Source organism: Salvelinus namaycush, chromosome 14 (genome assembly GCF_016432855.1).
Source record: "Salvelinus namaycush isolate Seneca chromosome 14, SaNama_1.0, whole genome shotgun sequence".
NCBI lineage: Eukaryota > Metazoa > Chordata > Actinopteri > Salmoniformes > Salmonidae > Salvelinus > Salvelinus namaycush.
Genome location: NC_052320.1, coordinates 34522247 through 34548525, shown reverse-complemented (window position 1 = coordinate 34548525; position 26279 = coordinate 34522247). Strand labels below are relative to the sequence as shown.

At 42.4% G+C, this 26279-nt stretch overlaps 3 protein-coding genes and 1 non-coding gene across 4 annotated transcripts; 2 read left to right on the top strand and 2 right to left on the bottom strand.

The window, feature by feature from the left end:
* The first annotated feature begins 822 nt into the window (after window positions 1–822).
* LOC120058718 (taste receptor type 1 member 1-like) lies at window positions 823–4940 on the top strand. The gene is made up of 6 exons (XM_039007462.1): window positions 823–992; window positions 1169–1472; window positions 1791–2546; window positions 2734–2955; window positions 3136–3256; window positions 4015–4940. Exons 1-6 carry the CDS (start codon window positions 823–825, stop codon window positions 4938–4940), a joined length of 2499 nt encoding a protein of 832 aa, XP_038863390.1.
* Window positions 4941–5763: 823 nt separating this feature from the next.
* Window positions 5764–5836, top strand: trnav-uac. The gene has a single exon. It is a non-coding gene; the product is annotated as a tRNA-Val (tRNA).
* A 1592-nt stretch (window positions 5837–7428) lies between these two features.
* LOC120059002 (transcription factor HES-5-like) lies at window positions 7429–8074 on the bottom strand. Its single transcript, XM_039007760.1, has 2 exons — window positions 8012–8074; window positions 7429–7884 (listed from the first exon to the last, which is right to left on the bottom strand). Exons 1-2 carry the CDS (start codon window positions 8072–8074, stop codon window positions 7429–7431), a joined length of 519 nt encoding a protein of 172 aa, XP_038863688.1.
* A 9774-nt stretch (window positions 8075–17848) lies between these two features.
* LOC120058717 (transcription factor HES-5-like) lies at window positions 17849–18441 on the bottom strand. Its single transcript, XM_039007461.1, has 2 exons — window positions 18382–18441; window positions 17849–18271 (listed from the first exon to the last, which is right to left on the bottom strand). The coding sequence occupies exons 1-2, from the start codon at window positions 18439–18441 to the stop codon at window positions 17849–17851; spliced, it is 483 nt and encodes a 160-aa protein (XP_038863389.1).
* Window positions 18442–26279: the final 7838 nt, after the last annotated feature.

The window sequence follows — 26279 nt, the reverse complement described above, 5'->3', positions numbered from 1 at the left end:
ACCCTGCTGGTCATCTATGAACGTTTGAACATCTTGAAGAAGAATCTGGCCTTAATGGCCATGTACTATTTCCACCCGTCACAACCAGAAGAGGACTGGCCACCCCTCAGAGCCTGGTTCCTCTCCAGGTTTCTTCCTATGTCCCTGCCTTTCTGGGGAGTTTTTCCTAGCCACCGTGCTTCTACATCTGCATTGCTTGCTGTTTGGGGTTTTAGGAAGGGTTTCTGTACAGCACTATGTGACGTCTGCTGATGTAAAAAGAGCTTCATGAATATATATTTTTATTTTATGTGATAGAACATAAGGCAGAGGGAACATAGACATGGTCCCTCATAACAAAACAGACAAGACAGAAAAACTAAACCAGCTCTGATTTACATTGCTTTGACTGAAAGGTTAGCCACAATATGACATTTGCATTGCTTCTAAGTGTGCAGTGGCTCTCCTCTTCTCTCCTGCACCTTAGTGGCCCAGTCTGCACCTTGAGTCCAACATACCACCGATACTGCAATGAAACTACAGTCGAACACCATTTAATTGCACTGTCACTTGACTGTGATTGATATTGTCACACCGGACTCCTCTTTCATGGGCTATTACAATTATGCAGTTCATTTCAATGGAAAGCTAACTCTACTGTATGAAAAACAAATGTTAAAATGCAAATGTGCACACCCTCACTTCATCACCGGAAAACCATCGACATCCAGATCCCCCTCCCTCCATTCCACCTTCTTTCCACTCCACCCATCCACCCTAACATAAGAAGAGGTAGATTGCCCATAGTTCCAGTTCAGAGCTGAGGGTTGTTGAGGTTGAGGTATGGGTGTATGTATCGTCCTGGGCTGGTTGGTACTGGTCCTGACTGGCCACCAGCTGACTGAGGGAACCAGTCTGCAGCTTTCAGGGGACTACTCCATCTCGTGTTTCTTTCCGCTCCACAATTTAGCCACCTCCAGCTCCAACCTACCAGACCTGGGAGCCTGCGAAAAGTAAGTTCAATAGCAAAGATCTCACAAGAGGATGTTGTTAATCTATTTCACTGGCATTTTAGTTCATTTTAGACATCAGTGAGTTTTTGTGACTTGACTCGATCACTTTCTTTCGATAATGGATTTATCTTTTAATGTCTTTTTATTCTGCTTGCAATCAATTCACTCCTATTCAGAGGGAAATCTAATAAACATGGCTATCATTTGATACAAGCCATGAGATTCGCTGTGGAGGAGATCAACAATGGCACAAAAAACCAACATCTTCTCCCAGGGGTGACGCTGGGTTACCAGGCGTATGACATCTGCAATACACCAGCCAGTGTCCTGGCCACTCTGGACCTGCTGGCCCAACAGTTACAAGGAACTTCAGGAAACAAGACAGGTGGTGACCAGAGAGCAGTGGCAGTGATTGGGCCTGATAGTAGCAGTTACACCTTCACCCCGGCTGCAATGCTGGGCTCCTATCTGGTGCCACAGGTACATTGTATTTCCCAAGTTCAGTTATTGGTAACTGGTGAAACTAACGCTAGTCTGTTTGCCCTCTAGACTAAGAATGGAACACATTTGTGACCATTTGTTTTTGTCTTCTATTGCTCTTCTATCTATATGTTTAAATGTCTTCTCCTTGCCTCCTATGATTTCACATTTTTTCCATTTATGTATCCTTTATTTTTTCTTCCTCCTCCTCCTGGTCCCCCCTTCTGGTCCTCCTCCTCCTGGTCCCCCCTCCTGGTCCTCCTCCTCCTGGTCCCCCCTCCTGGTCCTCCTCCTCCTATTTGTGATTTTTTTTTCTAGATATCCTATGAAGCCACAAACGAATTGCTGAGCAACAAGCACCTCTACCCATCCTTCTTCCGCACCATCCCCAGTGACAAGAACCAGGTGGACGTCATGATCCAGCTGCTGGTGCGTTTTAACTGGACCTGGATCGTTCTACTGGGCAGCGATAACTCCTACGGCCTCCAGGGCATGCAGAGGCTCTCCCAACAGGCGGCCTACTACGACATCTGCATCGCCTACCAAGGAGTCATCCCCGACCTCACCACGGCCACCAACCAGACCATGAGGAGCATAGTCAAGGACATCTTGAAGACCAAGGTCAACACTATTGTTGTGTTCTCCAGCAAAAGCAAAGTTAGTGGGTTCTTCCCATTTGTCATAGAGCAGGGTGTAACTGGTAAGGTGTGGATAGGGACAGAGGACTGGTCAGTGGCCACTCTAGTGTCGGGGATACCAGGGATTCACACCATCGGGACTGTTCTAGGTGTCTCCATCAAATACGCAGCCATAGCTGGGTTTGAGACGTTTGAAAGCCATGTTGTTGCGAAGTTACTTAGAAACAACTCCAATGGCGTGGTTGACCTGAGGGTTGAATGTTTGCAAAATACGGATCTCTATAGCATGGCAGTAAAAAACGTATCTTTGGATGGCTATGACATGACATCCTCTTATAATGTTTACAAGGCTGTATATGCTGTGGCCCATGCACTGCACCAAGCACTTGGTTGTGACTCAGGTGAATGCCAAAAGATTCAAGTACAACCTTGGCAGGTGAGTGTTTTCAAAATGATGGTACTGAAGTCAAAAAGCCCACTCTGAAGAAAGTGAGCACAAGTTCACGACACACTTGATATCTATGTACTATTGAAAATCTACAGTGAACAATGTTCACTATCACAGGTATGTTACAGTCATGTTTAAATTGGTGCATGCTTTTCTTCCTCTGTCTCTCCCTCAGCTTCTGCCACTGTTAAAGCAGGTGAGATTCTCTGTTGAGAACTCCTCTGTGTACTTTGATGAGAACGGAGACCCGCCCACAGGATATGACATCGTGACCTGGATTTGGAGGGGAACAGAGTGGTCTCTCCGAGTGGTGGGCTCTTACACTCCAGACCCCACTGACCTCACAGTGGACCCTGCTCAAATTGAATGGGCTAGTGACATTGACAACCTGGGAAAAGTATAGCCACAATATTACAGTATTTACACAGTAGTATTACAATCCATTGTCAGATGAAATTGCAGAATGATTTTGGGTACTAGAATTGTAGAAACTAGTCATAGAGAGTGGAAACCATGGTTACATGTGGACTTGGAAAACCTGTGTGTGTGTTGTTTTTATTGTGGTTGTGTCCAGGAGGTGCCTGCATCAATATGCTCTCCAGAATGCCCTACAGGTCACAGGAAGCTGCAGACAGGACAACACAAGTGCTGCTTTGACTGCCTGGCCTGTCCTGCTCACACCTTCCTCAACAGTACCGGTGAGATTACAGTCACACACCCACTGTGCACATCCATAGTTCATCCTCTATCTGTAGTGATTTGAATTGTGCTGTTTAAAAGTGTCCAGCAGGTGGCGGATGTTGCCCCTCTCATAAACTGTCGCTATAGAAGGGTTGTCAAACACACCGCCTGGGGTCCAATCTGGCCCACGGGTGAGTTGAGTAAAAACTTTTTTAAATTTAATTGTACATTTTTTCTGTGGGGGGGGGGGTAAAAGAATTGGGTAGGTAAACAACATTTTTGGGGGGGGGCAACAAACTCAATATACTTTAAAATGACTAAAACCAAATCTAAACTGTGTAGAAACAATAATGGACCTATATTAACAGTTTATTCACTGTCCAGCTCACTAATAATCACAGTGCACAGTCAGAGAGCATCAAAAATTCCCAAAAAGGATGGATGGAGGACTATTTTTAGCTCATTTTGACGGTAAGGAAACAACTCCAGACCTCGTTGAAGACTGAATGCAGCCCCCCGAGGGGCAAAGTCAGTTCGACACCCCTGAGCTATAGCAAGCAGCTGGTAGTAGCACAACTAGAATAACAGTGATAATGCAACTGTCTCTGATAGTGTGAATATCAGTGATATCTGTTTTAAAATCAATACTGAGGATATATGTAAACTCAATTCATGAATGTAAACACCATCTTCTGAACTGGTTGAACTAAAATAAATCCTGTAAATGTTGAACTGACCCCAGCCTTGATGTTATGATATATATGTCACTCTATAGGATCTACCTGGTGCCAGGTGTGTGAGCTCCACCAGTGGTCCACAGAAGCGAGCAAGGTGTGTCTGGATCGGACGGTCCTGCTGCTGGCTTGGGACGCCCCCCTGTCTCTTGCCCTGCTGCTCCTCCTGGCTCTGACCCTGTTCATGACCCTTGGGTCAGGGGTCGTCTTCCTCCTCAACCTGGGCACCCCTGTGGCCAAGTCGGCTGGCGGGCGCACCTGCCTGGTGATGCTTCTGGCCCTAACCGCGGCGGCCGCCAGCACCCTGTGCCACTTTGGCCTCCCGTCTCGGCCCGCCTGCCTCCTCAAGCAGCCCCTCTTCGTCTTCAGCTTCACCGTGTGTCTGGCGTGCGTCACCGTACGCTCCTTCCAAGTGGTCTGCATCTTTAAGCTGTCTTCCAAGCTGCCCCGTGCCTATGATACCTGGGCTAAGAACCACGGGCCTGAAGTCACCGTCCTTGTCGTGTCCATGACAGTGTTGTTGATCTCTGTGCTCCGGGTTGCTCTAAACCCCCCGTACCCCTCCCAGGACGTGGCCTTCTACTCCAACTGCATTGTCACAGAGTGTAGTAACACCCTCTCTTTCGGTGCCATGATAGAACTAGCCTACGTCTCTGTGCTCAGCATGCTCTGTTTCTCCTTCAGTTACATGGGCAAAGACCTGCCAGCCAACTATAATGAGGCCAAGTGTATCACCTTTAGTCTCATGGTCTACATGATCTCCTGGATCAGCTTCTTCACCATCTATTTTGTCACAAGGGCAGAGTTTGCCATGGCCATGCATGTGCTGGCCATAGTGTCCAGTGTGCTCGGTATACTCGGTGGTTATTTCATGCCTAAGGTCTACATCATGGTGCTGAGGCCCCAAATGAACACAACGGCCCATTTCCAAAACTGTATTCAGATGTATACCATGAACAAACAGTGAAATATATGTGTCTTTCATAGATTGCCTTTTGTATTTCCTGATACTTATTCCAAATCCATTGCATAGGTATATGGCTTTAAAAATGCCATAGTACATGTTGCTCTGCTCTTAGCTAAGGAGGAAGTAAATGTTGACCGTGCACATTTAAATGTATGTATAATGTTCTCGAACATGGTTGTAATGTAGTTATGAGGTTAGCTTTCTAAAGCACTCCTTTTCGACTTAGCGAAGTGTGTGTTTTTACTGGGGAGAATTCAGAATACCAAAGCTAAACCTCTTTGGCTGCATCTGGTGTTGTGCTCTTTCTTCAGTGTCTGTGTGGCATATGTTTGGCCTCTCTTTACAAGAATAGAAAGTGGTTTTGTGGGCAGGCCATAGAGAGGTGCCTTGCCTTCTGTTGGTGTGAGTGCCTGTCTGTATGTGTGCCCTCTTACTGGGCATCTGTGGTGGCAGGCTTCAGGAGCTCAATTGGACAGCCTGTAAGCCTTTGATTTATACCCAGCTATCCCAAAGACCCATACACATGTCCCATAGTTCTCGGTTTTCAATCTAAGTGTGTGAGTCAGTAGCCTATTTGAAGAATCTGCATATGATTATTTATGCTTAAATCAATTAATAACCTTTTCTTTGTATAGCGCTATTTGAAATAAATAAACCAACAAATAAAATGACCTAGTTTTCCTTCTTTGTATTTCATTAAAGGGAAATTCCACCACTTTTCAACTTCATAGTCATTATCTCCAGCATCATACCAGTGTCTACTGTCTACATATGTGAAAACTGCACATTTCTACATTCTGTGGTTAAAAAGAATCCACTATGTGGTTCCATAGTGTAGTGGTTATCACGTCTGCTTTACATGCAGCAAGTCCTGGGTTCAAGCCCCAGTAGAACCATGCTTTATTTGACCGAGAGACTGAAAAACAGCTTTTATCTCAAGGCCATCAGACTGTTAAACAGCCATCACTAACATTGAGTGGCTGCTGCCAACATACTGATTAATCTCTAGCCGCTTTAATAATTAAAAATTGAATGTAATAAATGTGTCACTAGCCACTTTAAACAATGCCACTTTATATAATGTTTACATACCCTACATTACTCATATGTATATACTGTACTCTATACCATCTACTGCATCTTGCCTATGCCGTTTGGCCATCACTCATCCATATATTTTTATGTACATATTCTTATTCATTCCTTTACACTTGTGTGTATAAGGTAGTTGTTGTGAAATTGTTAGATTACTTGTTAGATATTACCGCAAGGTCGGAACTAGAAGCACAAGCATTTCGCTACACTCGCATTAACATCTGCTAACCATGTGTATGTGACAAATACAATTTGATTGGATTTGATTTGAAGATCAGAAGAAAGGTCCTAAAAAAAGTCTTACTCGATGACATCAACAAGAATTAAAAGTAAAAAATTGATTTTCAAAACATGCAATGAGTTTTTCTAGCCAGGGGGACGCCATTTTCCTACTCCCCACGTCAGCGCAAATCTTATAGTGTTCGAAAATCACTTTTTAAAATGTTTTTACTTTGATGGCATTATCAAATTGCACTTTTTAACTACGAAACTTATAAATATATGTAGACACTATAGACACTGTTACCACATGCAGACACTGATATGGTGAAGGAGATAATAAATTAGGTTTTAAAAGTGGTAGTATTGCACTTTAATGTGTAAAACTGTCTTTTTGATAATGCAAAACGTTCATACTTAAACCAAGCTTCTTAGGGGGAAACTATTGGAAAGTTAAATGTGGATTTTCTTAAATTTGTTAGTCAAATTTGACAAGACATTTAATGGTCAAATGAACTAGTTAGAACAGAATCTATGGAATGCAAGATCCACTACAATTTGGTCAAAAATCACAATCCCGGACAAAAGGTTATTATTTATTTAAAATTGATTGTAGTTTTATTGTCATACAAATGTCATACATAGTTTAAAGAGCTTCTTTAAATGCAATATAAAACATCTGAAAAATAACAGTACTATTACAAAGCATACCAACATACTATTGCCTTTATAAAAGATACGTCCATAAGATAACAAAACAATGCATTACAATAGAGAAATATCCTCAAAGAATTGCTGTCAAAAATACAGTAGCCTATTGTAGATGCTGTTACATCTATCATATAACACGTGGACTCCACTGGAGTAAGAAAAAAATGCAAATTTCACAATAATAGATCATAACTCAATCGGCAGCTATATTCTTCACTGCAAATGGAAATCTAATTTGATAAAACAAGAGAAAAAACATCCTTCACAAAAAAGTGTCTACCCTCACTTCAAATATGCCACAAATGTGCCACACATATCTGTCCATCAATGTGATGAGAAAATAAGAGCTCAGCAAACCCACAACGGTTGAGCAGGTTGGAAATGCATGTTTCCTACATAGTGAGGGACATACAGTCCATTGTTTCCCTCAGGTTTTAGAGTGACTTCAGTCCACTGTCTTTCTCTACCAGGGCCTCCAGACTGGGCCTTTAGCTCCTGTGTCCTGGAGCGTGGTGTTGGCGTTAGTGGTGGGTCGGAGGGTGGAGGAGACTGGGGAGGTGGAATGGCCCATTGGGTGCTGCTGGATGGATCTCTGGGCCTGGGTGGAGAGCTGTTGCTGGAGCCCCTGAAGAGGTCCAGCCGAGGTGATGATGGAAGTGGTGTCTCTCTTGGGGCTTCCGGACAGGAACTGCAGAGACTCCCTCCAACACTGTGAATAACCCTCGCCGTAGTCCCTCTGAGATGGATCCGGCTGCAGCTGCTGCCTCAGGAAGCTCACGGTCATCTCCAGGATGTCGGCTTTCTCCAGCTTGGTGTTGGGGTCCTGTTTGTGGAACTCCTTCTCCAGGATGAGCTTGAGCTGCTCGATGCAGCCGTTGATGCGATCCCGACGCATCTTCTCCACGATGGGTTTCCTTATCTGACGCAGAGAAGAACATTTGATTAGTCTACAGCTCTAATATATGACATCAATAAACTGAAAAAGCCACAGTAAACATACACACTTTATACTGTATATACACATTGATTGAACATCATTTGCATACCTTAATGTCTTTTTCTGCAAACCTCAGGTGCTGGAAAGAGCAGTTGGTTGAACAGGGAGCCATGTCTGTAGGTGTGAGAGAGTGACAGGTCTGTCTGCTAGTTCTCCTGGGCTGCAGTGTGGTCTGGGCCCTCTAAGGGATGTCTCCCCCTTTTATATAGCAAGAGATTACCATGACAAAGCCATGTGGCCCAGACCTGGCTGGGGTTCCCACACTACTGAGACCACAGGGCCGCCCATCGCAACAATAGGAGAAACATCAATAACTTGATGGATTATGGGGTAGTAGAGGCAACACAGAGATGTTTCCCAAGATAAGCTATTAACTAGTGATTAATAGATTAATAGGTGAAAACATTATACATGCAATTAACATTACATCTGGGTTATCATACCTATCAAATGAGAAAACTATGACGTAAAAACAAAAAGCCAACACACTTCTGAAGGGAAGAGCCCTCTTAAAAGAGGGTAATTTAGACCGTAAAGAAAAGATCTGAGTAATTTCAGAACCCTTTCATTTCTAACACAATCTTGCCAGTATAATTACAAAATAAAATTACTCTGGAGAGTTATCTTTCTCTCCAGACAATTTTGTTCTTGTAATTAACCCAACATTAGTTGAATTGTCGCATCGTTTCAATAAAATACATACAATTTGGATACAATTCATTGTATATATGCAGTCAGTACTGCAACAGTGTGGTTACAACACTTTTGAAAGTTAGTGGTATCGTAACCATTGGGTTTGTATTGTTATAAAAATGATGCTAATGCTAAATGATGCTCATGTCTGATGAAGAAGACATTCACATAGACACAGATGGCTGTCGCTGTGTTGGAATGTGGGAGGTACACGCACTTACGTATATATCAAACTTTTTGTCACACACCCCACACACTTCGTCCAGACAAGTAGCCTCCACTTTGACAGACAGTTGACATTTAACCATTGTGTTATCTATTGTCTGTATCTCTGTTCTCATTGGCTGTCGAGTGTGGGAAAGCTCAAGACAACTCATGCCCACATGTGGATATATTGCCCCCAGGAAAGATTCGTTCTAGAATGTTTAGTCCCACAACAAGTGTTTAGTTTATTTTTCCAATTCAAAGTATGACTGAAGAGGTATTTTATCTCATAGACGGTAAATATCGTGGCATTAAATACAAAGAAGAGGAACTACAGTATAACATTGTAACTAATAAGAGAAATTGTTACTTTCCCAAGAAAAATACCAGAACTCTCATCTGTGATCAATGCTGGACTCTGTGCTGCTGGACCAGAGTGGGGAGACTGGGGACAATGCCACAGTCACTGGCAGAGTGCAATGGTTGTGTTTCAGGCAGTGCAAAGGTCACACATGTCTGGCCTGGCCTGTGGGTGCTGTGAGGAGAGTACTCTCCCTAGTTTCCCACCAGTCCCTAGCACTGGGGTAGATGAGCTACAAAAGCCAGGCCGCTCCCTCAATGCCCCATTGGGAATGTTAATTGATCCTTTGTTGCAGAACAAACAGAAACCCTATGTCACAGACCATCTGGGGGAAAAAATCAAGTTAATGGGGCCTTGCACATCGACAAAGAGCTACAAGAGCGCCCTGTCTTCTTCTTCCACTTTGGCCTGATGAATGTTGAACATTTCAATGGAGTTAAAACTACTCATAAAGGGGAATTTGTCAACTACATCTATACAATAATATTTTTTAACTGTTAGCTAGACATTCCCTTTTGGCTAGCTGTGCATTGATCACATTGACAGTGTGGGGAAGGGAAGGATTTGGCTAGCTGTGCATTGACAACATTGACAGTGTGGGGAAGGAAGGTTTTGGCTAGCCTTTGTCTGGGGTCTTTTAGTGTGTGTGAACAGTGACCCACCCAAAGATAGACAACAGTCAGTCTGAATTCCTGCCATACACTCTGGACTGCCAGGCCTGTGGTGGAGTAAGGCTGGTTCCCATCAGCCCTGTGCCTTTGGGAGTGTGCTAGCTCCTGTTTCCCACACTCTCTGTCCATTCACCGGCCTCAATAAGGGGACAATAGAAGTGTGTCTTGTTACACATCACATTAGCCACGGTGTTTGATCTCTGGTTGGAGGGAGGGAGGGCTCCGTAGTCACCGCCAGACCATCTGCAGGACTAACCCTGAGAAACTTGTTTCAAACTTTTTGCCACAATAAAAAGGATACGTATTTCTTGGCCCAAGCAAGTCTCTTCTTCTTATTGGTGTCCTTTAGTAGTGGTTTCTTTGCAGCAATTTGACCGGATTCACACAGTCTCCTCTGAACAGTTGATGTTGAGATGTGTCTGTTACTTGAAAAGCATTTATTTGGGCTGCAATTTCTGAGGCTAATGAACTTATCCTCTGCAGCAGAGGTAACTCTGGGTCTTCCTTTCCTGTGGCGGTCCTCATGAGAGCTAGTTTCATCATAGCACTTGATGGTTATTCCAACAGCACTTGAAGAAACTTTCAACGTTTTTGACATTTTCCGGAATGACTGACCTTCATATCTTAAAGTAATGATGGACTGTCGTTTCTCTTTGCTTATTTGAGCTGTTCTTGCCATAATATGGACTTGGTCTTTTACCATATAGGGCTATCTTCTGTATACCACCCATACCTTGTCACTGAAGGGGTTAATAAATTGTTTTATGATGAGTGTTGTGCCCTTCAGACACTATTAGAAGGCAGGAAACCGCCTACGCTCATACTCCTCCTGTCTGGGCCCCACCGTGGCTGTCTGAGGTTCTGAGAATACGACTGTTTTTTTGAGAACACAAGGCTGCCACAGGCCTGATGAAAACAGCCACCTGTCAGAAGATGCTTAGACCTGTTCACTTTGTTATGACCCTATACTTGTGTTTGTGTGTCTTTGTGTTCCTTGACGTAATTTCCGGTCACAACTTGTAGACTTGCTTACGTGCTGCTGTGCGGTTTGTTGCTAACCTTACTTTGCTGCTACCTGCCAACTTTACGGTTTTTACTTTTTAATTACCGTTTTCTATTTACATTTTTTCCCTCGCCCAACTTTTTTCATTCAACTTATTCACCCCGGACGCTTTATCTGAACGTGGTTCGTCAGGACCTTCTGTTATGCTGGTGAATGAGGACCCAAAAGCGACGTAATAGAAACAGAGTCTTTATTCCAGTATTAAACAAACAATGATTCTCCTGGATATTATCAAAGGTAAATCCAAAACAGGAAACTGAAATCCTCTCGTCAGTAGAGAGGAACGACTGGAGACGCGACCACAGACTGCAGGTCGCTTCAGGAAGGCACAGGCCGTAGCTGACATAGACACCTGCTCACACGCAGCATCTGAAGAAGGCAAAAACACGACAGGGCGGAACAAGGACACAGAACAGCAAACATCAAACAAGAATCCGACAAGGACAGAAGCGGAAAACAGAGGAAGAAATAGGGACTCTAATCAGAGGGCAAAATAGGGGACAGGTGTGAAAGAGTAAATGAGGTCGTTAGGAGAATGAGAAACAGCTGGGAGCAGGAACGGAACGATAGAGAGAGAGAGCGAGAGAGGGAGAGAGGGAGGGGGAGAGAGAGGGATAGAAAGAGGGAAAGAACCTAATAAGACCAGCAGAGGGAAGCACAGGGACAAGACATGATGATCAAAGACAAAACATGACACCTTCACCAGCCGAAGATAAGTAGTAACATTAACATTATGCCTTCTAATTGCAGTCGCTGTACTCATAATATACAGTACCTGCAGTATTAGACTTAAAACGAATCATCCAGCGATCATACACTGTTTACCAGGGGGCAGGGCTACCGACGTTAAGGCTAATCTGAAGATGGTGCTGGCTAAAGCTAAAACTGGTGAGTGTAGAGAGTATAGGGATATTGTTATCCAAGTCGGCACCAACGATGTTAGGATGAAACAGTCAGAGATCACCAAGCGCAACATAGCTTCAGCATGTAAATCAGCTAGAAAGATGTGTCGGCATTGAGTAATTGTCTCTGGCCCCCTCCCAGTTAGCAGGAGTGATGAGCTCTACAGCAGAGTGTCACAACTCAATCGCTGGTTGAAAACAGTTTTTGTAGATAATTGGCCCTCTTTCTGGGACTCACCCACAAACAGGACCAAGCCTGGCCTGCTGAGGAGTGACAGACTCCATCCTAGCTGAAGGGGTGCTCTCATTTTATCTACGAACATAGACAGGGCTCTAATTCCACAATGAGAGCTGTTAGCCAGCCTGCCAGCTTAGTGGAGTCTGCCACTAGCACAGTCAGTGTAGTCAGCTCAGCTATCCCTATTGAGACCGTGTCTGTGCTCCGATCTAGGTTGGGCAAAACTAAACATGGCAGTGTTCGCTTTAGCAATCTCACTGGAATAAAGACGTCTCCATTCCTGTCATTATTGAAAGAGATTCTGATATCTCACATCTCAAAATAGGCCTACTTAATGTTGATCCCTCACTTCCAAAGCAGTTATAGTCAATGAACTAATCACTGATCATAATCTTGATGTGATTGGCCTGTCTGAAACATGCCTTAAGCCTGATGAATTTACTGTACTAAATGAGGCCTCACCTCCTGGTTACACTAGTGACCATCTACTCAAGCACTTTTTATAGCTACTGTTTACAGGCCTCCTGGCCTATATACAGTGTTCCTCACTGAGATCCCTGAACTCCTATCAGACCTTGTAGTCATGGCAGATAATATTCAAATTTTTGGTGACTTTAATATTCACATGGAAAAGTCCACGGACCCACTCCAAAAGGCTCATCATCGACTCAGTGGGTTTTGTCCCACATGTCTCCGGACCTACTCACTGCCACATTCATACTCTGGACCTAGTTTTGTCCCGTGGAATAAATGTTGTGGATCTTAATGTTTTTCCTCATAATCCTGGACTATCGGACCACCATTTTATTACGTTTGCAATCACAACAAATAATCTGCTCACACCCCAACCAAGGATCATCAAAAGCCATGCTATAAATTCTCGGACAACCAAAAGATTCCTAGATGCCTTTCCAGACTCCCTCCACCTACCCAAGGATGTCAGAATACAAAAATTAGTTAACCACCTAACTGAGGAACTCAATTTAACTTTGCGTAATACCCTAGATGCAGTCACACCCCTAAAAACAAAAAACATTTGTCATAAGAAACTAGCTCCCTGGTATACAGAAAATACCAGAGCTCTGAAGCAAGCTTCCAGAAAATTGGAACGGAAATGGCGCTACACCAAACTGGAAGTCTTCCGACTCTCTTGGAAAGACAGTACCGTGCAGTATTGAAGAGCCCTCACTGCTGCTTGATCATCCTATTTTTTCAACTTAATTGAGGAAAATAAGAACAATCCAAAATGTATTTTTGATACTGTTGCAAAGCTAACTAAAAAGCAGCATTTCCCAAGAGAGGATGGCTTTCACTTCAGCAGTGATAAATTCATGAACTTCTTTGCCGTGAAACTCATGATCAATGGAAAGCAAATTAGGGACTCCTCTTTAAATCTGCGTATTCCTCCAAAGCTCAGTTGTCCTGATTCTGCACAACTCTGCCAGGACCTAGGATCAAGGGAGACACTCAAGTTTGTTAGTACTATATATGTTTACACATTGATGAAAATAATCATGGCCTCTAAACCTTCAAGCTGCATAATGGACCCTATTCCAACTAAACTACTGAAAGAGCTGCTTCCTGTGCTTGGCCCTCCTATGTTGAACATAATAAACAGCTCTCTATCCACCGGATATGTACCAAACTCACTAAAAGTGGCAGTAATAAAGCCTCTCTTGAAAAAGCCAAATCTTGACCCAGAAAATATATAAACTATTGGCCTATATTCAAATCTCCCATTCCTCTCAAACATTTTTGAAAAAGCTGTTGCACAGCAACTCACTGCCTTCCTGAAGACAAACAATGCATACGAAACTCTTCAGTCTGGTTTTAGACCCCATCATAGCACTGAGACTGCACTTGTGAAGGTGGTAAATTACCTTTTAATGGCGTCAGACCGAGGCTCTGCATCTGTTCTCGTGCTCCTAGACCTGAGTGCTGCTTTTGATACCATCGTTCACCACATTCTTTTGGAGAGATTGGAAACCCAAATTGGTCTACACGGACAAGTTCTGGCCTGGTTTAGATCTTATCTGTCGGAAAGATATCAGTTTGTCTCTGTGGATGGCTTGTCCTCTGACAAATCAACTGTTTCGGTGTTCCTCAAGGCTCCGTTTAAGGACCACTATTGTTTTCACTATGTATTTTACCTCTTGGTGATGTAATTTGGAAACATAATGTTAACTTTCACAGCTATGTGGACGACACACAGCTGTACATTTTGATGAAACATGGTGAAGCCCCAAAATTGCCCTCCCTGGAAGCCTGTGTTTCAGACATAAGGAAGTAGATGGCGGCAAATGTTCTACTTTTAAACTCGGACGAAATAGAGATGCTAGTTCTAGGTCCCAAGAAACAAAGAGATCTTCTGTTGAATCTGACAATTAATCTTGATGGTTGTACAGTTGTCTAAAAAAACTGTGAAGGACCTCGGCGTTACTCTGGACCCTGATCTCTCTTTTGACAAACATATCAAGACTGTTTCAAGGACAGCTTTTTTCCGTCTATGTAACATTGCAAAAATCAGAAACTTTGTCCAAAAATGATGCAGAAAAATTAATCCATGCTTTTGTCACGTCTAGGTTAGACTACTGCAATGCTCTACTTTCCGGCTACCCAGATAAAGCACTAAATAAACACGGCTGCTAGAATCTTGACTAGAACCAAGAAATTTGATCATATTACTCCAGTGCTAGCCTCTCTACACTGGCTTCCTGTTAAGGCAAGGGCTGATTTCAAAGTTTTACTGCTAACCTACAAAGCATTACATGGGCTTGCCCCTACCTATCTTTCCGATTTGGTCCTGCAGTACATACCTACATGTACGCTACGGTCACAAGACGCAGACCTCCTTACTGTCCCTAGAATTTCTAAGCAAACAGCTGGAGGCAGGGCTGTCTCCTATAGAGCTCAAATTTTATGGAATGGTCTGCCTATCCATGTGAGAGACGCAGACACGGTCTCGACCTTTAAGTCTTATTGAAGACTCATCTCTTCAGTAGGTCCTATGATTGAGTGTAGTCTGGCCCAGGAGTCTGAGGGTGAATGGAAAGGCACTGGAGCAACGAACCACCCTTGTTGTCTCTGCCTGGCCGGTTCCCCTCTTCCACTGGGATTCTCTGCCTCAAACCCTATTTCAGGGGCTGAGTTACTGGCTTACTGGTGCTCTTCCATGCCGTCCCTAGGAGGGGTGCGTCACTTGAGTGGGTTGAGTCACTGACGTGATCTTCCTGTCCGGGTTTGCGCCCCCCTTGGGTTTGTGCCGTGGGGGAGATCTTCGTGGGCTATACTCTGCCTTGTCTTAGGATGGTAAGTTGGTGGTTGAAGATATATCCCTCTAGTGGTATCCTGCCTGTTTGGCCCTGTCCAGGGGTATCGTCGGACGGGGCCACAGTGTCTCCTGACCCCTCCTGTCTCAGCCTCCAGTATTTATGCTGCAATAGTTTGTGTCGGGGGGCTAGGGTCAGTCTGTTATATCTGGAGTATTTCTCCTGTCTTATCCGGTGTCCTGTGTGAATTTAAGTATGGTCTCTCTAATTCTCTCTCTCTCTTTCTTTCTTTCTTTCTTTCTTTCTTTCTTTCTTTCTTTCATTCTTTCTTTCTTTCTTTCTTTCTTTCTTTCTTTCTTTCTTTCTTTCTTTCTTTCTTTCTTTCTTTCTTTCTTTCTTTCTTTCTTTCTTTGTCTCTCTCGGAGGACCTGAGCCCTAAGACCATGCCTCAGGACTACCTGGCCTGATGACTCCTTCCTGTCCCCAGTCCACCTGGTCGTGCTGCTGCTCCAGTTTCAACTGTTCTGCCTGCGGCTATGGAACCCTGACCTGTTCACCGGACGTGCTACCTGTCCCAGACCTGCTGTTTTCAACTCTCTAGAGACAGCAGGAGCGGTAGAGATACTCTGAATGATCGGCTATGAAAAGCCAACTGACATTTACTCCTGAGGTGCTGACCTGTTGCACCCTCTACAACCACTGTGATTATTATTATTTGACCCTGCTGGTCATCTATGAACATTTGAACATCTTGGCCATGTTCTGTTATAATTTCCACCCGGCATAGCCAGAAGAGGACTGGCCACCCCTCATAGCCTGGTTCCTCTCTATGTTTCTTCCTAGGTTCTGGCCTTTCTAGGGAGTTTTTCCTAGCCACCGTGCAATTGTTTTACTAAAGGAGAATTTTAATACTTAAACAAAGTGTCTGTGTTTCCTTTCTACTATCAATATATATACGTTTGATAATTATATAGACCTGATCATCTGTTGAAGAAATTGACCAACAACACAACACAACTGATTGGCTCAAACACATTAAGAAGGAAAGAAATTCCACAAATTAACTTTTAACAAAGTACAACTCTTAATTGAAATGCATTCCAGGTAACTACCTCATGATGCTGGTTGAGAGAATGCCAAGAGTGTGAAAAGCTGTCATCAAGGCAAATGGTGGCTACGACATTGAAGAATCTCAAATATTTATATATTTTGAGTTGTTTAACACTTTTTTGGTTACTACATGATTCCATATGTGTTATTTAATAGTTTTGATGTCTTCACTATTATTCTACAATGTAGAAAATAGTATCAATAAAGAAAAACCCTTGAATGAGTAGGTGTGTCCAAACTTTTGACTGGTACTGTACATAGGTTTTGTCCAACCACAAATCAACAATAGGTTTCAAGGTTTTGGTTTATCAATCAGGAACCAATATTGAACTGACATCTCTATACCTTCAGGATAGGTGCTCCTCACAATCTAAATGTAGGTTTGTGAATATAGTCAATCAACCAATATGTTTTATATACTAACTAGAGTGGTCTTCTTTTTAACTGTGTGGATGAAAAAGTTAGCCATACTACTGTTGTAATCAGAATGGATGTGGGTGGAGAACTTTGTGTAGATATATGACTCCGCACGACAGAAAAGATAAAACCAAAAATGCAATTTTGAGAAACTTAAGTTTTTCATTTATTTTCAAACACTTGATGGCATGTCACTCCAAATGGCGTGTCATTTAAACCAATAAAGGCAAAGAAACTTTTCACGGAAAAGCTTTTTTCTTTACAAAACCTTTTGTGGAATACACAAAAGTTCTTTATGAAAGGTGTATCTTCGAAGTTACAATGAACTTTTTAACATATTCTTTGAACATTGAATACTGTATTATCAATGACATTGATTTGACATAATCCTAACATGATTTACATTTAGTGTAGATCCATTAGATCCATTTGTGTGATAATATAGCTACATCATCAAATTGATACATTTTATCATTCAGTGACAATTCATTGTAAAGAGTTTGACAAATTCTAACAAACAGGTGGTTACAGATACAAACAGTAGCAACTCAATATGGGTTAGAAATACAATACAAGTATGTTATTACAATAATTTAACTCTGTACTGTCAGAGTTAAGGTTCTCAAACGATAAAATAAAATAAGAGAAACACTGTTATTAAATCAGTGTACATTTTCAAATACATAGTATGTGTCCATTCCAGACCAATCTGAATCATTTCATAGAATCCTTCCTTTCAAAGGAATACTGGCGAAACATGCCCTTTCTTCATCTGGATGAAGACTTATGACATGACATCTCTTGCCAAATGCAGAAGAAGTAGACCTCCTTCACTCCGAACACCACTGTCCATGCCTGTCAAAACATAGACTGGCCTGTCTAATTCCGTTTGTCTGACATGAAAAGGTCTGAAGTGTTGCCTGAAGTAGATTATTCTGAAGTGGAGGCCCTGGTTGCTCTACCAGGGCCTCCAGAGTGGATGGGAGATGGGTCTCAGCACACCCTTGGTGGTGGCCTGGTGGACTGGGGAGCCCAGCGGGGATAAGGACCTGGGAGCCTGGCTATGTTGGCTGGATGTCTGCAGGCTCTGGAAGTGGCTCAGCAGCCTGCTGTGGGACTGTGTCTTCACCTCACACTGCAACAGGAAGCTGACAGCCTCCTGCACACAGTGAGAGTAGCCCCCATTGGCTGCCACGGTGGAGGAACTTCCTGCCTGCTGCTGTCGGCTCAGGAAATAGACGGTCATCTCCAAGATGTCAGCCTTCTCCTGCTTGGAGTCAGGCTTCTGCAGGAGGAACTCAGGACCCAGGAGGGACTTGAGCTGCTCGATGCTGGTGTTGATGCGATCCCTGCGCATCTTCTCCACAGCTGGCTTCTTTACCTGCACAAAGAGAAAACAAGGAACAGTTTAGTCAACTTGCCATGTATAATTAACAGCAATAGAATAAGATTGAATTGTACTGTATGTATGTATTCAAAGCATTTGTTTACCTTAGTAAGTGAGAGGTGCTGCTCAGAGTAGGTAATCTGTCTAGTCATTGTTGGTGCCATGGCTGTGGCAGTAGTAGTTCTGTTGAGCTGAAGTCTCAGTAAAGAGCCAATTGGATATGTGCCGTCTTCCCTCTGGTTCTCCCTCCTATTTATACTCCTAAATCTCCATATGAATGTGTGGGTCTTGGGCTTGTTGGAGTTTCTCACAGCCTGGAGCCAATGGGAGGGCTGGGAGGGGCATTGCGAGATCCCGGGCTGCCACATGCTCAATGAAGTGTTTATTGTTGGGAGGACAAAGAGTGTGCCTCTAGGGAGCAGGTTGATAGAGCACACAAAAAACTATACATACCTTGGCCTAAACATCAGCTCCACAGGTAACTTCCACAAAGCTGTGAACGATCTGAGAGACAAGGCAAGAAGGGCATTCTATGCCATCAAAACGAACATACAATTTGACATGCCAATTAGGATCTCGCTAAAAATGCTTGAATCAGTTATAGAACCCATTGCCCTTTATGATTGTGAGGTCACCAACCAAGAATTCACAAAATGGGACAAACACCAAATTGAGACTCTGCATGCAGAATTCTGCAAAAATATCCTCAGTGTACAATGTAAAACACCAAATAATGCATGCAGAGCAGAATTAGGCCGACACCCACTAAATATCAAAATCTAGAAAAGAGACGATAAATTCTACAAGCACCTAAAAGGAAGCGATTTCCAAACCTTCCATAACAAAGCCATCACCAACAGAGAGATGAACCTAGAGAAGAGTCCCTTAAGCAAGCTGGTCCTGGGGCTCTGTTCACAAACACAAACAGACCCCACAGAGCCCAGAACAGCAACACTGTTAGACCCCAACAAATCATGAGAAAACAAAATGATAATTACTTGACACATTGGAATGAATTAACAAAAAAACAGAGCAAACTATAATGCTATTTGGTCCTAAACAAAGTTTACACGGTGGCAGAATACCTGACCACCGTGAGCATAGCCTTGCTATTGAGAAAGGCCTCCGTAGGCAAACCTGGCTCTCAAGAGAAGACAGGCTATGTGCACACTGCCTATAAAATGAGGTGGAAACTGAGCTGCTCTTCCTAACCTCCTGCCAAATGTATGACCATTTAAGAGAGACATATTTCCCTCAGATTACACAGATCCACAAAGAATTTGAAAACAAACCCGATTTTGATAAACTCCCATATCTACTGAAGGTGAAATACCACAGTGTGCCAATCACAGCAACAAGATATGTGACCTGTTGCCACAAGAAAAGGGCAACCAGTGAAGAACAAACACCATTGTAAATACCACCCCTATTTATGTTTATTTATTTTCCCTTTTGTACTTTAACCATTTGCACATCGTTACAACCCTGTATGACATTTGTAATGTCTTTATTCTTTTGGAACTTCTGTGAGTGTAATGTTTACTGTTCATTTTTATTGTTTATTTCACTTTTGTATATTATCTACTTCACTTGCTTTGGCAATGTTAACATATGTTTCCCATGCCAATAAAGCCCCTTGAATTGAATTGAATAGATGGGGAGGGAGAGGAAGGCTGGGAGGGACAGGCACGGAAATGGAGGGGAGTGTTACGGCTCTCGTCGAAAGGATTGGACCAAAGCGCAGCGTGGAAAATGTTCATGATTTATTTGATCAAAAACACTCAAACAAAATAACAAAGCGAAAACGAAAGCGCACAGTTCTGTCAGGTACAGACACGAAACAGAAAACAAGATCCCACAAAACCCAAAAGGAAAATGACAACTTATATATGATCCCCAATCAGAGACAACGATAGACAGCTGCCTCTGATTGGGAACCATACTCAGCCAAAAACACAAAGAAATAGAAAACATAGATTTCCCCACCCGAGTCACACCCTGACCATAGAGAATAATAAGGATCTCTAAGGTCAGGGCGTGACAGGGAGGGAGGGGGGCTGACATGGTGTCGTTATGGATTTGGGGAAGTGGTGACCCCAGAGGAAGGAGTTTGCTCATCTTCTGCCATGATCACAGAATAAAGTGAGCACAAAGTGTTTCGGCACAGGGCACACATACAGTAGGTGTGAGACTGAGAGATCTGGGGCAGGGCTGTGAGTCTAACAGCACATGGAGCTACTGTGTTATCCACTATCTTCATGGAACAGGTTGTTTCCAATAGCCTAACTTGTTCATATTAATGAGGATATGTTCATATCCATGAGCTATTCAAAATCCTTGGGTCTTTGGTGTAATGTCATGTAAAGATGTAATGATGGGGCAACATTTATCTATCGCTCCAGTGTTAATTTGCTAAATTGTATATAGACTTTTTTTCTATTGTGTTATTGGCTGTACGTTTGTTTATTCCATGTGTAACTGTGTTGTTGTTTGTGTCGCTCTGCTTTGCTTTATCTTGGCCAGGTCGCAGTTGTAAATGAGAACTTGTTCTCAACTGGCCTACCTGGTTAAATAAAGGTGAAATAAAGGTGAAAAAATTCAGTTTGACTTTGGTGTGGTCTGTATATTTGTCAGGTAGTAGATTTCTGTGAGTTATAAACATTGCACAGTTGTAGCAGTTACTGCCATGAAAAGTCTTCACTTCAACCCGTTAACATATAACATGGCTGCAGGGGCAGTATTGAGTAGCTTGGATGAAAGGTGCACAGAGGTGGCCATAGTAAACTGCCTGCTCCTCGGTCCCAGTTGCTAATATATGCATATTATTATTCATATTGGATAGAAAACACTCTGAAGTTTCTAAAACTGTTTGAATGATGTCTGTGAGTTTAACAGAACTCATATGGCAGGCAAAAACCTGAGAAAAAATCCAAACAGGAGGTGGGAACTCTGAGGCTGGTCGAATTTCAACCAAGATCCTATTGAATTCACAGCGAGATATGGATGAGTTTGCACTTCCTACGGCTTACACTAGATGTCAACAGTCTGTAGAACCTTGTCCGATGCCTCTACTGTGAAGGGGGGCCGAATGAGAGGGGAATTAGTCAGGTCTGCCATGACCTGACCATGCGCATTCACATGAGAGGGAGCTCTGTTCCATCGCTCATCTGAAATCAATGTAATTCTCCGGTTGGAACGTTATTCAAGATTTATGTTAAAAACATTCTAAAGATTGATTCAATACATTGTTTGACATGTTTCTACTGACTGTTACGGAACTTTTGGACATTTCGTCAGCTTTTAGTGAACGCGCTTCCTGACGTTGGATTTGTTTACCAAACACGCTAACAAAAATAGCTATTTGGACATAAATTATGGACATTACCGAACAAAACAAACATTTCTTGTGGAAGTGGGAGTCCTGGGAGTGCATTCTGACGAAGATCAGCAAAGGTAAGTGAAGATTTATACTGCTTTTTATGAGTTTTGTTGACTGCACAATTTGGCGGGTAACTGTATGGCTTGCTTTCGTGGCTGTACGCTGTTTTCAGATTATTGAATATTGTGTTTTGCCGTAAAGCTTTTTGAAATTTGACACAGCGGTTGCATTAAGAACAAGTGTATATTTAATTCTATGTAAAACATGTATCTTTCATCTGTAACGGCTTTCGTTGGTGGAAGGAGAGGAGGACCAAAATGCAGCGTGGTACGTATCCATAATATCGTTTAATCGAGAATGAATACAAAATACAAAAAGAACAAGAGAATAAATGAAAACCGACACAGTCCCGTATGGTGCAAACACTGAAACGGGAAACAACTACCCACAACCCATAGTGGGAAAACAGGCTACCTAAGTATGATTCTCAATCAGAGACAACGATCGACACCTGCCTCTGATTGAGAACCATACTAGGCCAAACACATAGAAATATAACATACAGAACAAAACATAGAAAAACAACATCGAATGCCCACCCCAACTCACACCCTGACCAAACTAAAATAAAGACATAAAAAAGAACTAAGGTCAGAACGTGACATCATCAAAGTTTATGATGAGTATTTATGTTATTTGACGTAGCTCTCTGCAATTTCTCCGGATATTTTGGAGGCATTTCTGAACATGGCGCCAATGTAAACTGAGGTTTTTGGATATAAATATTAACTTTATCGAACAAAAAATATATGTATTGTGTAACATGAAGTCCTATGAGTGTCATCTGATGACGATCATCAAAGGTTAGTGATTCATTTTATCTCTATTTCTGCTTTTTGTAACTCCTGTCTTTGGCTGGAAAAATGACTGTGTTTGTCTGTGATTTTGCGGTGACCTAACATAATCGGCTGTGGTGCTTTCGCTGAAAAGCCTATTTGAAATCGGACACTTTGGTGGGATTAACAACAAGATTACCTTTAAAATGGTATAAGATACATGTATGTGTAACTCTGTGTTGTTGTCTGTTCACACTGCTATGCTTTATCTTGGCCAGGTCGCAGTTGTAAATGAGAACTTGTTCTCAACTAGCCTACCTGGTTAAATGAAGGTGAAATAAAAAAATAAAAAAAAAAAATGTTTGAGGAATTTTAATTATGAGATTTCTGTTGTTTGAATTTGGCGCCCTGCACTTTCACTGGCTGTTGTCATATCGATCCCATTAACGGGATTGCAGCCATAAGAAGTTTTAATATATCCAAAATTGAGTTTTGGAAAGCTCCACGTGTAGATATGGACTGTTACTCTTTTAGCACACTTTCACATCTACTGATAGAAATGCAGGCACCACAACCTTTAGACACACACACACACAGCTGCCCGTCCTGCTTGCCGCTGGCTGCGTCCCAGTCACAAGCTCCCTTCCTGCACAAGTGGAACGTGAGAGCTGCCATGGTCCTGAGTTTCCCACACTTCAGTGTTAATGACACTGGGGCGGACACACAAAGGAAGTGTGCCTCGTCACACAAAGCTCAAGTGACCAAGGCCCTTCTACTCCCTCCTCCCTCCTGCCCAGCCACAGTGCAGTCAACAAGGCTCTCACAAGGCTTTCACAGGCACACCATCTGGACAGATGGGACACTATAATCACCCAATGGGCCACGTGAGACCTGCTCAGGGAGATGAAATAGAAAGCGTGAGAATGTAGGAAAAGGGCATTTAAATAGTCAAACTTCAAAGTCTTTTAAATATTATGATGACTTTTTGACTAAATATATGAAAATACAAGATAAAAAAACATTTTGTATTATACTATTACCACCTAATCAAATAGTCAATACAAATTACTAATACCAATACCACCATTATTACAATTGTAATAGCACTACAATGTCAATTTGTATTCAATTATGTTTATTTCATAGTTTATATGATGCAATGAAATGGATCTTATTTAAGTACTCTAGCAATGCTCACAGTAACGGAATTTGGAGTGAAAATGTCTTTCTCTGCCATGGACACTTGATGCTTAACATCTCCACTGAACATGTGAAATGTCCACAGACAGAGGATGTACTCCATGTTCTCACCACGCTCCCACCACGTATCAGTTGTAGTCAATGCTCATTGGTTAGTTCCCATCCATAACACATCATGCTACGAATGGGAGGGGGGAGGCGGGCATTTTTAAGTGCACCTCCCACCTGTTCATTTGGATCAGGGCCATTGTATTTAATTAATTCAAGCAATTCGTGCACTTTCTATTGTCACGAGGGCCTCGTGATTGCCAAAAATACTATGAGAAGCTGCATCACATTAAAGCGTAGTGAGAGCTGATATAAAGGGAAAGGAAAATGAGGTTAAAATCAGAGACATTGCACACTGAAAGCACACGGAGTCATTCTCATTTCAAAGCAGGCAATATACAAAGACCTTAAAGCACATCCAACATGAGGGACCACATCAAATGGACCATATTGAACTGATGAGGATGTCTTTCAATTAAGCTTATGGGAGCTATATATTGTAGGGCTATTTAACTCATGTTTCCTTTCTCTGCTCCCACAGGGGTAAAGTTATGATCCTCGAGAGAAAATATACTGATAGGGTGGAGAAGCTTCGCACGGCACTTGAGAGCCAACTCCACAACAGGGTCTCCAACACAGACTCCTTCTTCTCAGTCAGGAGGCCCCTGCTCTTCCACAACAACTACTCAAAGTACTCCAAAGATACTCTATGACTGTCTCCATTACCTGCTGAAGATATTGCCCCACTGTTGATCCAGTATGGATCTCCATGGAAACACCAAGACCAGCAGTGGGACTGAGCATGGTAACACTGAGCAGTTTCTGTACCCTATGCAAAGTTACTCTCACATCAAATCTATCGTCATCTCCACACACCTGGAAGAGCTAAAGATTATTATTTAAATGTTTTTAATGTAAAATTAATTTAACTATTATTTGGATTATTTCAATTGATATGTACTATTTTGCAACTGAAATGATTGGGATATTTTTTTAACAATATGTGTATATATTTCCATATATATATATTTTTTAAACAATAGATTCAAAGTTAATGGTCTTTTGTAAAGACAGATTTTAATCTATGCTGTATGTATATGCCGTTCATTGTATGCCATTTTGTTTTAATATTTTTTGCTGAGATGGTCACTTGAAGACTACTCTCTGAGGAAAGAGTTATTACTGAAAGCCATATTCCTGCATGTATACAAAGGAACAATATGTTGAAATAAGTATAGGTTATGGTAGAGCTATGGTGGGCTCCCGAGTGCCGCAGCGGTCTAAGGCACTGCATCTTAGTGCTAGAGGCGTCCCTACAGACCCTGGTTTGATTCCAGGTTGTGTCACAATCGGCCATGATTGGGAGTCCCATAGGGCGTCGCACAATTGGCCCAGCATTGTCTGGGTTAGGGTTCGGCCGGGGTACAGTAGGCCGTCATTGTAACGATCTTCTTCATCTGAGGAACAGGAAAGATCGGACCAAAACGCAGCGTGGAAAGTGTCCATGTTAATTTATTATAACTGAACACGAAAATACAAAATAACAAAGTGAATGTAAGAAACGAAAATCGAAACAGTCCTGAAAGGTGCAAACACAAAACAACTACCCACAAACACCAGGTGGAAAAAGGCTACCTAAGGATGGTTCTCAATCAGAGACAACGATAGACAGCTGCCTCTGATTGGGAACCATACCAGGCCAAACACATAGAAAAGAAAACATAGAAAAAAAACATAGAATGCCCACCCCAACTCACGCCCTGACCAAACCAAAATAGAGACATAAACAAGGAACTAAGGTCAGGGCGTGACAGTCATTGTACATAAGACTTTGTTCTTAACTGACTTGCCTAGTTAAATAAAGCTTAAATAAAAGAGCCTCGTGGTAGGCTACATCACAAGGGAAATCATATTTTTGATATGCAAAAATGTTGTTGTAAAAAAACTGATGATGTCTGCTTTTTTTGTTCATTTTTTGGGGTCAATTTCTGCACTATTGCCTACTAAATAACTTGACAACTTAAAATATTTTAAATCCACCAAAAATGACCTCAACATCTATGGATCATGATTTCTTCAATAAGTGTTTCCCTAATAACCGGTAGTACATAATAGTTCTCAATTTTCAGCTCTACCAGCCCACCAGTCTTTGCATATGTCCATGTGTAGCGGGTTTCTTATGTACAACAGGAAAACCAAGAAATGAAGAGCGACACCACGGCTGTCTTTTAGGCTTTTATGTTGATCTGCAATAGTATTGTGAAAAGTCGGGATAGGAACACATGTCTCCAATGCACCATCTGACAAGTTGTTCTACACAGGAGCATGAAGAAAGGTAAAACACATATCCTGTCTCACATCCCCAATACATTGCTAGTGCTTTCAGTGTTGACAGTACCAAAATACAACAACTCATGTACAAAAACATTGCAACATAAACAAGTTACAACGTGAAATCGCCTCTATTCCATTAAAACCGTAGAGGACCAAACTACATCTCCCATAATGCAACGCTAGCACCAGTCGGCAGCTCAGCTAA

Excerpts from the sequence above, each read along its gene's own strand:
- LOC120058718 (XM_039007462.1), top strand. The coding sequence starts at position 823 with ATGGGTGTATGTATCGTCCTGGGCTGGTTGGTACTGGTCCTGACTGGC. Across the intron at positions 2,956-3,135 it reads ACATTGACAACCTGGGAAAA|GTGCCTGCATCAATATGCTC; the intron begins GTATAGCCACAA and ends TGTGTCCAGGAG. Across the intron at positions 3,257-4,014 it reads CACCTTCCTCAACAGTACCG|GATCTACCTGGTGCCAGGTG; the intron begins GTGAGATTACAG and ends GTCACTCTATAG.
- LOC120059002 (XM_039007760.1), bottom strand. The coding sequence starts at position 8,074 with ATGGCTCCCTGTTCAACCAACTGCTCTTTCCAGCACCTGAGGTTTGCA. Across the intron at positions 7,885-8,011 it reads TTGCAGAAAAAGACATTAAG|ATAAGGAAACCCATCGTGGA; the intron begins GTATGCAAATGA and ends TCTCTGCGTCAG.
- LOC120058717 (XM_039007461.1), bottom strand. The coding sequence starts at position 18,441 with ATGGCACCAACAATGACTAGACAGATTACCTACTCTGAGCAGCACCTC. Across the intron at positions 18,272-18,381 it reads AGCACCTCTCACTTACTAAG|GTAAAGAAGCCAGCTGTGGA; the intron begins GTAAACAAATGC and ends CTCTTTGTGCAG.